The following is a 12,169-nucleotide window of genomic DNA, read 5'->3' as shown; positions in this document are numbered from 1 at the left end:
TCTGATGTATATGCGGACACAACAGGAACCAAATAAAGAATGGTATACGCCTATAGTTTACGCCTTCCTTGCTCTCCCTTTCGTTTCTTTATTATCCGCTTTAAATATACAACACCATCAACGCATGCTTGAATAAGGTAGATAAAGACACCGAGGTATTCTGATTTAGATACTGTGTCCTTTTACAGCATAACCACCGGGCCGTGTTGCTTTTTTGTGCGTAATCAGCAAAAGGAGGAGAACCACCATGCACACGCGGCCGCAATATGCGACGACAGTCGTCGACGAGGGCAAGCAGGTATCACCAACACGTACTCTTCTCTGGGTCGCGCTCTCGCGTAATCTCCTGTGCCCCGGGTGTGCGTGTGTACGCGCTCATGCGCACAAAGAGAGGAGGGAGAGCGGCGGCCATTGAGCTGCGCGCAATAGCCTGTTCGAGGAGGCTTAGCGGTGGGCAGGGGCCTCGCCTTTATCGCGCTCCGCCCGCCGCTCAACGCGGATGCTACTGGCTTCCGCTAGCCAGCTAGAGTGGCGGCCGCGGTCGAATTAGGAGCTCGCGCGATTAATCTCTGCATTCCCCTCAGTCCCCCGAAACTGTGGCCCCTTCCCCCGGCACACTTCGATTTGTCACGTGACAACGGCTTCGTCGTTTTGCTCGACAAGGGCTTTCCGCCGCCGAGGAAGGGGGAGATTACGCGTACGATGCTTTTCGCACGCCCGTCTCCCGCGTCGTGACCGTAGAGAGGCAACGGGAGCGGGATTAACTCGCCTCCAGGGATCTGTGATTCAATCTTTGGCCGAGGCGATCGGGCGCCGTCTTGACGCCGTGGGTCCTCTGGCTTACCTAGATGCCGGATAAGGACGAAATCTCTAAGTGCTATAAGTGAAGAAATCGCCGAAAATGCATGCCGTCGACATGCGAGAAAGGGGTAGAGGCAAAATGATAAGCGGTTCGAAGAATATCCTCGATATCTTACTAGTAGTTTATTGATGAGAATTAACAGACAATAACGCCAAGGAAAGTATAGGGGGTGTTATTTGTAGTATTATTTAGAATATAAATGTGAAAAAAGTAAAGTGGACGAAAAGATAACTTGCCGCCGGCAGGGACCGAACCTGCGACCTTCGAATAACGCGTCCGATGCTCTACCACTGAGCTACGGCGGCGGTCATCCTCCCGTCCACTTTATGGGGTATATACGTGCATTTAAACCTTGGAGTGTTAGTCAGCGCCATTCGCAGCCATGGCGGCGAGTGTGGAACACTCTTTTTCTGCCTTTCTGGCGTCACGTAGCACGTGATCTTTTTACGAGCTGGCAGCTGACCAATAATCCCTCGCATACTACCTGAAGGCATCAAGTCTGCCAGACCGAGACCCTTGCTATGAATGAAGGAAAGAAGATGACTCTTAAGGGCTCGTTTTCTTTGTTAGACACAATATTAATGAGAATTAACAGACAATAACGCCAAGGAAAGTATAGGGGGTGTTATTTGTAGTATTTAGAATATAAATGTGAAGAAAGTAAAGTGGACGAAAAGATAACTTGCCGCCGGCAGGGACCGAACCTGCGACCTTCGAATAATGCGTCCGATGCTCTACCACTGAGCTACGGCGGCGGTCATCCTCCCGTCCACTTTATGGGGTATATACGTGCATTTAAACCTTGGAGTGTTAGTCAGCGCCATTCGCAGCCATGGCGGCGAGTGTGGAACACTCTTTTTCTGCCTTTCTGGCGTCATGTAGCACGTGATCTTTTTACGAGCTGGCAGCTGACCAATAATCCCTCGCATACTACCTGAAGGCATCAAGTCTGCCAGACCGAGACCCTTGCTATGAATGAAGGAAAGAAGATGACTCTTAAGGGCTCGTTTTCTTTGTTAGACACAATATTAATGAGAATTAACAGACAATAACGCCAAGGAAAGTATAGGGGGTGTTATTTGTAGTATTTAGAATATAAATGTGAAGAAAGTAAAGTGGACGACTTTTTTTATTTTCTGAGTTTCATCGTGGGATTAACAGGTACGAAGTCGAACCACCACTACTTGTAGATAAAGAAGACGACATTAGAAACGGGACGAGCGTACTTGCATCCGATGTATAGCGCATCCAGGACTGGACAGAGCGTGAGACACACAACACACACACACACAGCGCTATGTCCTGTCTCGCGCTATCCTGTCCTGGATATCGGATGCTATGGATAACCAACAAGCCCGCCGTGCAACCTTAGCGTACTTGCAGTTTCTGAAGGGAACTTATGGTAGGAAAAAAAAAAAGATATAATGGCTGAAGAAACAGCTCTGCGCTTCTTCATTGCTGGCACATTCTACTCCTGTCGAAATGCATTAATTCATTTTGTACACTATCATGTCGCACGCTTGTTCGCAATGTAATGAATGTCGTTCGACCTCTGTATAGGTAATACTCCCCATCTTTCTCTATACAGCAGCGCATCACTGTGGGACTTAGCAGCATACTGCAGTATCAGTATAATCTGAGCAGTTGGATAAGTTCTTCGTTGAGTGAAACTTGCTATTAGATAGTAAAGCTCGAAAACATCTTTCGGGGTGCGGTGCATATATACGGCTGAAGTCTCAGTGTATGAATAGTTGCACTCGTGCGGGATTTACATCGAGCAAACAACCCTTCAGCCATAACCAGTTACGCGGTTCGCAGGCATTTCCCGAGCACCCGTTGGTATCGGGAACGCCCGAAAGCCGTTAATTATCCAAACTCGACGAGAGGAGCATTCTTCACTCTTCCGTGGGCACCTAGCAAAGCTGCCTCGAGCCGTGACTGCAAAACGTGACGCTCGTAAAGCGGAGCCCAGAAACGGTGGGAGAGAAGAAATGTAGAGTAACTCCCTGACCGTGCGGTTGAAAGATTAACCGCCTGTCCACGAACATAAAGAGGAAAAAGGAAAAGAAAGAAAGAGCTATATTAGAGCAAACGTAGTCAGGATCACTAACATTTGCTTGCAGAAATCATATCAGCGGCCGCTTTCGGCAAGACGAGAGCGAGGAGTGTAGACGGCGTTCTCTTTCGACTCGCGCAGAAAGACAGCCTCCGCCGCCGCCACAGATACGGGGACGTGACAAGCGGACAGCACGTGTTTGGAGCTCGTCACCGGAGGAGAGAGGCGCGCACATGTCGCCCTTCGTCGTCTCGCGGCCCCGATGCCGCCGCAGAGTCCTGGTCGCCGTCTCAGATGGCGCCCGCTCAAAGGCGAAGCCGCCGGGCCAGCCCCAGCGCCGCGCCACAAGGCGACCCATTGTGCGCGGAGTGGCGGCGTCGCGAGCCCCGCGGGAGATGCGGCCGCGCGATAGGCGTCGTCGCCCTTCGCTCGGTCGGCCGGAAAGCGCCAAAGCGGCCCCCTTCTTCGAAAACCCGTAGCCCGGCAAGGGTTGCCCCCCTCCCCACTGACTCTCGAGTCACCGCGCGGTCGCGTTGGCGAGGGACCTGCTCCGCCCGTATGTTGTCTTTGCTGCTATTGACCGCTAGTTTTCCTCGTGTTCGAAGACTTTCTTCGCACCGGCTATGTCGTGACCTTGAGTCCTCCGCTTTGTGACCTTTCGCCGCCGAAGCCACCGCCATGCCACAGGAAAGTTCAGGTTTCGCGCGATAACGGGGGCGTGTGCGTGCTTCGCACATCGGTCGACGCGTTGCAGGCGTCTCGGCGGCGGCGAAGTGTCTCGAGTCCTCGGAAGCTAGCTCTGCCATACGGATAGCATAAACTGTCCTTGAAACCCGCGGCTTCGCTGCGGGGTTTCTGTACATTGCGGAGTACGAAAAAAGTTGCAGTGCCGGCACATACTAGAGGAGCCACCGTTTCGAGGTCGCAACTGTGTTCAACAGAGTAATGGTCATCTCAGAGAACTGCGACACAAATAAACACAAGGACGACGAAAAACAATAAGACCCAATGGGCATGAGGCATGTTCCGAGGCAACAACAATACCGAACGGCGGGTGCTCTGCGCACTGCCAATGAGCCTGTGCTTTACAATTAAGCCATGCGTGCCAAGGGGTCCATAATTCCGGTCACGTCAGTGTCTGAAATTAATACAGCCGTTTTTCTCGATTTTTCCTCCATCTTACGGTGCGGGGAAATGATGAATGGGAACGCGGGTCCGTCCGCTACGCTGTTCCGTGGGGAAGCAATGTTGGAAGGGTGGCGAGTAAACATCTCATCGTGAATGCTATGCGCGTCCGTCCGCGTCGCCTTCGGAACCCTCTGCGGCGCGAAATTAGAGGGATTGACAAGCTTCGCGGTTAGCCCTCGAAACAACAAGGCTCGACACGTGTAGCTCTCGCAACACCGTCGCGTGCGCAGGTCGTCTCCATCGCGTACGCGGCGTACGTTCCGGGAGTCGTAATTGCGGGCTCCGCGCGATCACTCCGGACATGTTCCCTTGATTGCCGCGCATTACCAAATCCGGGCACACAACCGAGCAACGGGCACTTTGCGCGCGCCACTCGATCCCGCCGCTCTTGTGTAAGTGGTACCGAAGTGGAAGCAGTGCGGGCTCCGGTCGAGGTGGGGGGGGGGGGGGGGGGGGGGGGGGGCAGAAAAATGTCATGCTACCAGCCACAGCAATAAGAAAGCAAAACGATGCAAGCCAGGGGAGAGGCAACAAAACAGAGACAGAGAGAGCAGCAGAGGGTCGGGGGCAGGGCTCCTTGATATTCTGCTTCTGACGTATACGAATGAGCTGGCTATGAATGTGGCAGCGTGGTCCGACGCGTTACTTTATTATTGGCGCGAGCGCTGCGGCGGCGGTGGTGGAGAGCGAGGGAGGAGGGGGCGCCCGTGTTTGGACAGCGCCTGCCCGGTGGCCGAGGAGAGCGGCCACGTTGTATATTAATAGGCGTCTTGAGCGAGCGAGGATAAATGGTGCTGTGCCTCAGTGCGCCCGCCTATATGTCGCAGCAGTCTAGAGACGGGGGACGACGCCTGCGCGCGCGGAGAAAAATGAACGCCGCCGTTGGGCCAGGCAGATTTCTCCTTCCGGACCGGACGGCCCGATCGTCGAGGACCGCACTCGGCTCACTGCTAGCCCCCGTTACGTACTTCTCTGCCTATTTTCCTCTTTCGTTTCAGGCACACGCCCACACTTTCACCTCCTGCTTTGTACGTTTCTGCCATGCTGCGACGCCGATTCTTCTTTCCCTCTCTCCGACCATGCTTCCTGCTCTATGTCTGGGAAACATTTAATCGCTAACGACCACACGTAGCACATGTACAGCACCACTCGAAGGCGCCCTCTCAATACATGTACCCGAACCAGCTCGAAAAACTATACCTCTTCAATGAAAAGGAAGCATTTACACCGCTTTCAGCCAAGGCAAAACGATTCGTTACGTCAGCGTATACACACGACAGTTTCAATGGGGTAAGTATTACCCGTTTGAATGATTACAATGAAAAACGCGCGTCAAGCGTTCGCACCGGGACGTCTGTTCTGTCGTCGATGAATGCATACGAGGAAAGCTTTTCAAACCAAATCTGGCCTCCTTGGCCTGCGGAGTTCCCGACACGAAGAATGTCAGCCTGTTTTGGTATTTTCTGTTTACGTGCGTCAAGCAGCATAGATGACGACCTTTTCGGTCATGCGTCTGTTGGTAGCCTTGTGTTCCTCCCACTCCGGAGGTGACCGCCAAGAATGTCGCGGAATAGCGCGGGGGAAGCAGCCCAACAGCGCGAATATGTTTCTCCGCAGTCGCGCTCTAGCTTGCCGAAAGAGAAGCCGCGGTCGGCGGCACTTTTGAAGGCAGCTCCCCTCTCTTCTTGTACGGGCGGAAGCGGAAGTGAGAAGGGCGGTGTTGGTCCATGAGACGCGATGCCTGCGGCCAGGCGCTGATTTTGATTACGCAGTGCATGGCCTCCACAGCGCACGCGCGTACGCAAGCCACGTGCTGCGCCACCCGAAGCGCTCTCATGAACGCGGTCCCTTTCAGGTGAACCGCGGTCCGGGTGGCACATGTGCTTTCTCGTCTGCATGTTTGCACGGGATCGGTGCGTGGTCAGGTGCGTTCGCGTTATTACTGTTTCGTCGATGAAAGCGGGCATTTTCTATGTTGGATACTGCGTCCTTCCGTATATCGCAGAACATGGCGCTGTTAGAAAATTTCATTTGAAAGCTTCTTTATTTCGCGAACACGTACATCCTGGCCTCCATCTTCTTACAGAGCAAACCCGCTTAAATTACACGCACTGAAAATTAGGTTTGACCATACTGCCGCGCATTTGCGACTCGTGCAATGGGTGTTCATGTTCACTGCGTATGCAGCGCAACTATAAGACGAAGGCGTAGGGCCGGCGCAGGGACTTTCCGCGTGTATCATAGTTGTGATATGTATGGTTTGAAGTTGACAATGATGCTTGGTAGGCAGCTGTAAGCAAGCAAGCAAGCGAATGCAACTGCATATCGAACGAAGTAAACGACTGGCTCCAAAAGGAGCATATATGGTACGTCTGTTGTCTCTGCTAAATGAGAAGGTAGTTGGAAGGAAATTGCAGGGTTTTGCGCCAATTGGAATCAGTACACGCTGATACAAGTCGTACACACGCTTCTTCATATAACTAACAAAAATGATACGTGATTACCTATATTATATATCTAATGACGCATGCGTAAGTGGCACATGAATTTGGAGTTGTTGATGAATAATTCTAAAAAATAAAAGATTTATTTTGCTCTTCGATATCACATAAGAAACCCTCCTAAGAGATAGTAGAAAGACATGCTACGTAAAAACATGCCACATGCAGTCGTTGAAAACGTCTAGTGTTGCTTCTGCTGCCAGAGATGCTGGGAACTTCACAAGCCTATCAGCTCATCAAGTACAGAAATGTCTTCGTCGGTTGTATTAAGAAAGCCTTTCGTGCGCAAGAGACACTGCGGTAATCCTGATAACAAGTGTGATGATAGCGAAGGCTTCGGAAGGTTAGTGATAATCAATTGCCAATAACGAGACGCGTTGTTAGGACCGTTAAGATCATCAATCCTTTATCTAGATGACCGCTGTACACATTATAAGCTGATGACGTCAGATACTCATATTCTCTGTCTCTCAACTTTGGTCCTAAACTTTTGCGTGCCTGCTGATGCCAGGGTCGTGTGGGCACGAGGTGAAGCACCGGGGGCCGGATTGCATGCGCTCTAAGCTCACCTTGTGAGACCTGGTCGTCGCGCTTGCGCTTGGCCGCCTCGGCGCTGGGAATGCCCAGGATGCCGTTGATGGAGTAGGAGGGCCTCTGCAGGGCAGCCGCGGCCGCCGCCGCAGAGACGCTCGACTCGTGCGCCGATGCCGGCGCATGCGTGATCACCGACGTGGGCGACGACTGGGGCTGCGGACTGCCGCCGTTGGACGACACGTGGTGGTGCTTGGCCTTCTCGGCTGCCTTGTTGCGCACGATCCTGCAAATGACCGCGCCGTAGAGTGAAAGCAAATCAGACGCCGCCACCTGGTGACTCTACTTGGCTCGTATGCACGGCTGATCGTCGGGCGCGTCTTCACGAGTGCGTACATCTGTGCGCCTCTCCTCCAGATAGCGGTCCACCATCGATTTTCGATGGTGGACCGCTATCTGGAGCCGTGTACCGGTGACCTGCACCGGTACACTGCTACACCGCCTCTAGATCTGCTTTGTGATATTTTCAGTGGGGTCGAATGGTTCTTCGTCGTATTGGTGCAAGTGTGCGAAGTAAGCGAGCGTTAACCCAGGTCTTACACTGACTGTCGTTTATGTGATTTTTGATAGCCCGCATGAAACTTTTCTGCATCTGGTTCTGAAACAGTATGATGCATCTGAATATCTATCTGTGATTTATGCAATCGTTCACGTTGAAATTCACAGGGCGGCTGTCGTTAATTTCGGCATTATATCCGAGCGACTATACACCCCATTCCTTAGGTGCCCAATACCGTGAATGCATTGACCGATTCAGCAACTCAAGCTCGAGCACAACCATCACGAATAGAATTTGGTGCTCTGAACATTGTATAACTACAACAGTCTCATGCAAACAAAACTGCAGAATAACTAAGTTTATCAATTTCCCCCTAGGTGCCATTGCACTGCGTCACACATAAATGAGCGCATAAATTAATGTCGTGCCATTTAGTGCAGATATATCTTATTGTATGGAGTGTGTTCTTGTCTTTAACACAGGTACAGGTATTCGCTTGCTCACACGTAAATAAGCAGGCACACACACAAAAAACTACGACGATACATACAGATTGCGGAGATCGTGTATGATAGCAAGACTTCTACATTAAGTTGGTTGACTAGTAGGGAATAAAAAGCGAAAGTGATCCTCGAAGTTTGCAGGGTCTTTTGTTCTTTCTTCTTTTTCACACCTCGAAGCGAGTTATCGAAGACTTAGTCATCGGCTGGCACCAAGACCTTTGAAGTATGCGCATTCCCATCAAATCTGGCCGCTCTGCGGTGCTGCACAGTAACGTGGGCGCCTGCCACAGTTACCAACTTTCACCGAAATTTCCCTCTTTCAAAACTCAGCGGGTACATTATAGACTTGTGGTTGAGACAACGAGTGGACAAACCGAAGCACAGGACCCATCCGCACGCCCCTTACATGAAAATCCACGCCCTCATACCAGTGTGCCAGCCAGCAAAGAGAGGGGGCGGGGGGGGGGGGGTACTTCGCCATCAGAATGACCCTCGTGGTCATTCATTCTTTCCTTTCTCTATTACTTTCTGCCGTTTGCTCGTCATCGCCCCTTGCGGCTGCTGACGCATGTGATACGACAGCTAATGACCGCCAGTCCTGTCCGCAGAGACCTTGTCTGTGCAACGCGTGAGGCGTATTTGTCGAGCCAGGCCCGTGTGGCGCTACAGCACACGCGCGGTGCTGGTTGTGACTGCTGCGCTTTGTTGACTTGCTCGTGCCCCCGCCAAGCGCTGCTGCTGCTTCTAGGACCACGAGTGCGCGATCGAAGCCGCGGGAAAAGCATCTTAGGGCACTTCTTTCAAACCTCCCCTCCCCACCACCCTTTTTTTTTTCATCCCCTCCCGTTCCCCATCTATGGTGCTCTTCTTTATTCCTTCGTTCTCTCTCTTGAAAAAGATAGCTGACAGGAGCCCGACGAAACGAGGAAACAGCCATTTGAGACTAGCCGATGCGCTCGGCTGCGCGCGGCGTGTCTATTTGCGCTGCTTTGTGGACATAAGCTCGCGCCCCCGCGTTGACTTCGGTTAAGGTCTCTGTCCAGTAGGCGGCGAAAAATTGCGACGACGTTTGGCTCCCGTCCGAAGCTGCTCGCTCAGGGCGAGCTCCACACACGCAGCCCTTGAGTCGGTGTGTTCGTTCGTATCGAGCTGACTGACGGCTAAAAATAAATTTGAGGGTTTGTTAGAAGAGGTCGGCTGTACGAGGACTCAAAACTCGCCATATTACACACACTTGTGCATGTGCTTCTGTTATGCAGGAATGTTACTGCTTCGGCACACTGAAAGCAAACTGAACTGTTCGGACGTCAAATGGATGTTTGCCAGAGCAACAACACAGGCTCCCACTCGCGTGTATATAGTTCAGTGCGTTGAGACGCTTTTATTAACACTCAAACATTGCAGAGCAGCAACGAAAGGTTTGCCTTTTTTCTGTTCTTTTTTTTTGTGAAACCTTCCTGTTCAGCTGGTGATTCGCAGAGAAGGCCCGAGTTTTTCATTTTCGGTGGCAAGCGCTGCTTATCATATGCTGATTTTCATTTTCAGCTATTTCCGGAAAAAAAAAAAAAGAGGCGAGGAGAGAGAGAGATACGGAGAGCAGGAATCACGAACATCCCTCCACCCCACTCTACTCGTAGAGGACCGTTATTCAATCACGACTGTACGTCCCGAGCTAGGTACGCACGCTGGCTTCATTAATTCATTAATTACCAGCTGCAGCGCAGCATGGACGCGAGGCGCGGCGACCAGTGATTCAGCCGCGCCGCCACTGAGCGCTCTGACTCAGCGGCCACGGTCTCGTCGCTGTCGTCCAACATGTGCGTCGGGCATGCACGGCTTGTCACGTGTTGAGCAGAGCGGGCGATCTCTCACACGCGTGGACCGCCGCTCCCTTCTACACGTAAGCCGCCTGTGAGCAGACGCCACGTTGCGGTGCCAACAGAGGGCGACGATGCGCTTAACGAGCGGTGACCGACGACACCCGACAGTATCATTGTATCCCAAAGAAGGTTGTATTAGCTGGGCCCTCTGCGACGCGCAGACAGCAAATGTCGGGCGACCAGCGACATAGCCACACGCCGACGTGACCCTTTGCGCGCGGAAAAAAAAAAGCGCTGGTCTATAATATTTCTACATCGGGCCGCCTGAGTACTGCATCGGCCTTCGCGCTCTCAGCATGATAGGTAGCGGTTCCTTGCAATTGTACGCGCGTGCGCATGTGCAATTGTGAATAGAAAGTGTGAGTGTGCTTGCCCCAGTTTCGACGCGTTGCTCCGGAGGCATTCCTCAAGCGCGTTCCTCAAGAAGCATTAAACGGCTGCCGAAAATCCTGTGCACAGGGATCAAGCATTCGAGCGCCTATACGTACGCATCTCGCGATGGGAAAGGAGCCGCGAGATTAGAAAGATCTGCAAACACGGAGTGACTGCAGCCGCGTGGCCTGCGGAGTGTCCGCGCCGTCGAGTGACCGAGCATTAGGGCATGGGAGTTGCTGCTCCTATCGCAGCGCGAATGTACTACGCTGTTGCCGGGACACATACGCGAGCAGGGCGCGCCGGTAAAGCCGGCGGCGCTCGAGGGGGAGGACTGTTGCCCCTGGGGAGAAACGGCGGCGGCGGTGGGAGGGGGGGGGGGGGGGTACGTACCAGGCACGCTTTCATTTTCTAAAGAGGCGTGACGCATGAAAACGATCCACGCTCTGCCTTTTCACGCGCTTTCTTTCTTGCCGATTCTGCGGACCGCTGGCGTGTAGGTAGACACACATATACAAGAAACGAAACCGGCGCGGTCCTAAGCAGGCGCGGCGGCCGATCGCCCCTGCGCACGCAGAGCTCGGCACTCCATGGGCTCCGATCGGGGCGCGCCGCAAATTAGACAGCCGCCGGCACAGCGCGCGGCCCTCTCGCGTGTTATAACGCACGCACTGCACGGTGATCCTCAGCGGCATCACTTTCGCGAAATTGAGTGAGAAAGACAATCGGCGGCAGTGGCTGCAGTATTCGCGGAAGGGTAATGTGAAGCGATCGCGGTGCTGACGCCCGCTGGGCCCCGCGGCACGCGCGAATCCGCTTGACGTATGCGAGGCCGAACGCGCACTGATTGCGCTGTGCTTGCTTATTCTTCGTGCATGACAGCAAGAGAAAACAGAAAAGCAGCTCGGCTGACAGGAAAGTGGCGCGATAACGCCCGATCTTGTTAGTGTCTCGCTTTGGCACAGTAAGGATGAGCACGTATGCATTATACTCTCTGGGATGACGTAAACGATAGATGAATATGATTGTTGCAGCCATCACTAAGCTTTGCTTACGCGCCAACAACGTTCGTACATCGTAGCAGTGTACGAGCTTATCTTATGGGCTTATCTTATCGGCGCTTGCTTTCGGGGGAGTTCGGAGGTGTAGTAGGGCGGCTATACAATGACTCACTCGCCTTTGTAATTGTACAGCTGTATGTCACAGTTTTAACGTGAATTCAATCTGTTTATGCAATTGCTTCGCGAGTAAACGGGTACTGATAATTTCGAACCCTGCGAACTTTTTCTGGAGAGATATTTTTAAAATTTCTTTTCCCACTGTAGTCAGCAGTATTTAATCTTAGATTAACATTGCATAGGCACGTCACGTCATAAAGAGAGGTACTCAGGTCGTGTTTTAGATCCTGAAGTACAATATCGGCGCCTTAACACTTTATTTCAAGGAAGTGAGATTAACATACAGTAAAATGCGTTTCTTTTTTTTTTTAGCCCTTCCTCGTCAGGATATTACCTGCAGATTGCAAATTGATGTGTATCCACTTGCATCGGCTCCTATCAAATCGGTGCATTACTTGCCCCTCAACTGGCTCGTCATGCTTGACAATTATGGTGAAAAGAAAGCGACGTTATATAGGCGCCTACCTGCAGTGAAGGATTTACATTTCATAATAATATCTGGGGTTTAACGTCCCAAAACCAAGATATGATTATGAGAG

At 52.2% G+C, this 12,169-nt stretch overlaps 1 protein-coding gene and 1 non-coding gene across 18 annotated transcripts in view; both read right to left on the bottom strand.

Annotated features, from left to right (window-relative positions):
• Positions 1–12,169, bottom strand: part of LOC119397558 (paired box protein Pax-5) — a 364,233-nt gene that overhangs the window by 37,676 nt on the left and 314,388 nt on the right. For all 17 annotated transcript variants that reach the window (XM_049416377.1, XM_049416338.1, XM_049416341.1 and 14 more), the window contains one exon: positions 7,177–7,424. In XM_049416377.1, the coding sequence (XP_049272334.1) occupies positions 7,177–7,424 (248 nt within the window). The remainder of the gene's footprint in view (positions 1–7,176; positions 7,425–12,169) is intronic.
• Trnam-cau (transfer RNA methionine (anticodon CAU)) lies at positions 1,546–1,617 on the bottom strand. The gene has a single exon. It is a non-coding gene; the product is annotated as a tRNA-Met (tRNA).

Source organism: Rhipicephalus sanguineus, chromosome 1, assembly GCF_013339695.2.
Source record: "Rhipicephalus sanguineus isolate Rsan-2018 chromosome 1, BIME_Rsan_1.4, whole genome shotgun sequence".
NCBI lineage: Eukaryota > Metazoa > Arthropoda > Arachnida > Ixodida > Ixodidae > Rhipicephalus > Rhipicephalus sanguineus.
The sequence above is the reverse complement of the archived record's forward strand: the minus strand, read 5'-3'. Positions and strand labels throughout refer to the sequence as shown.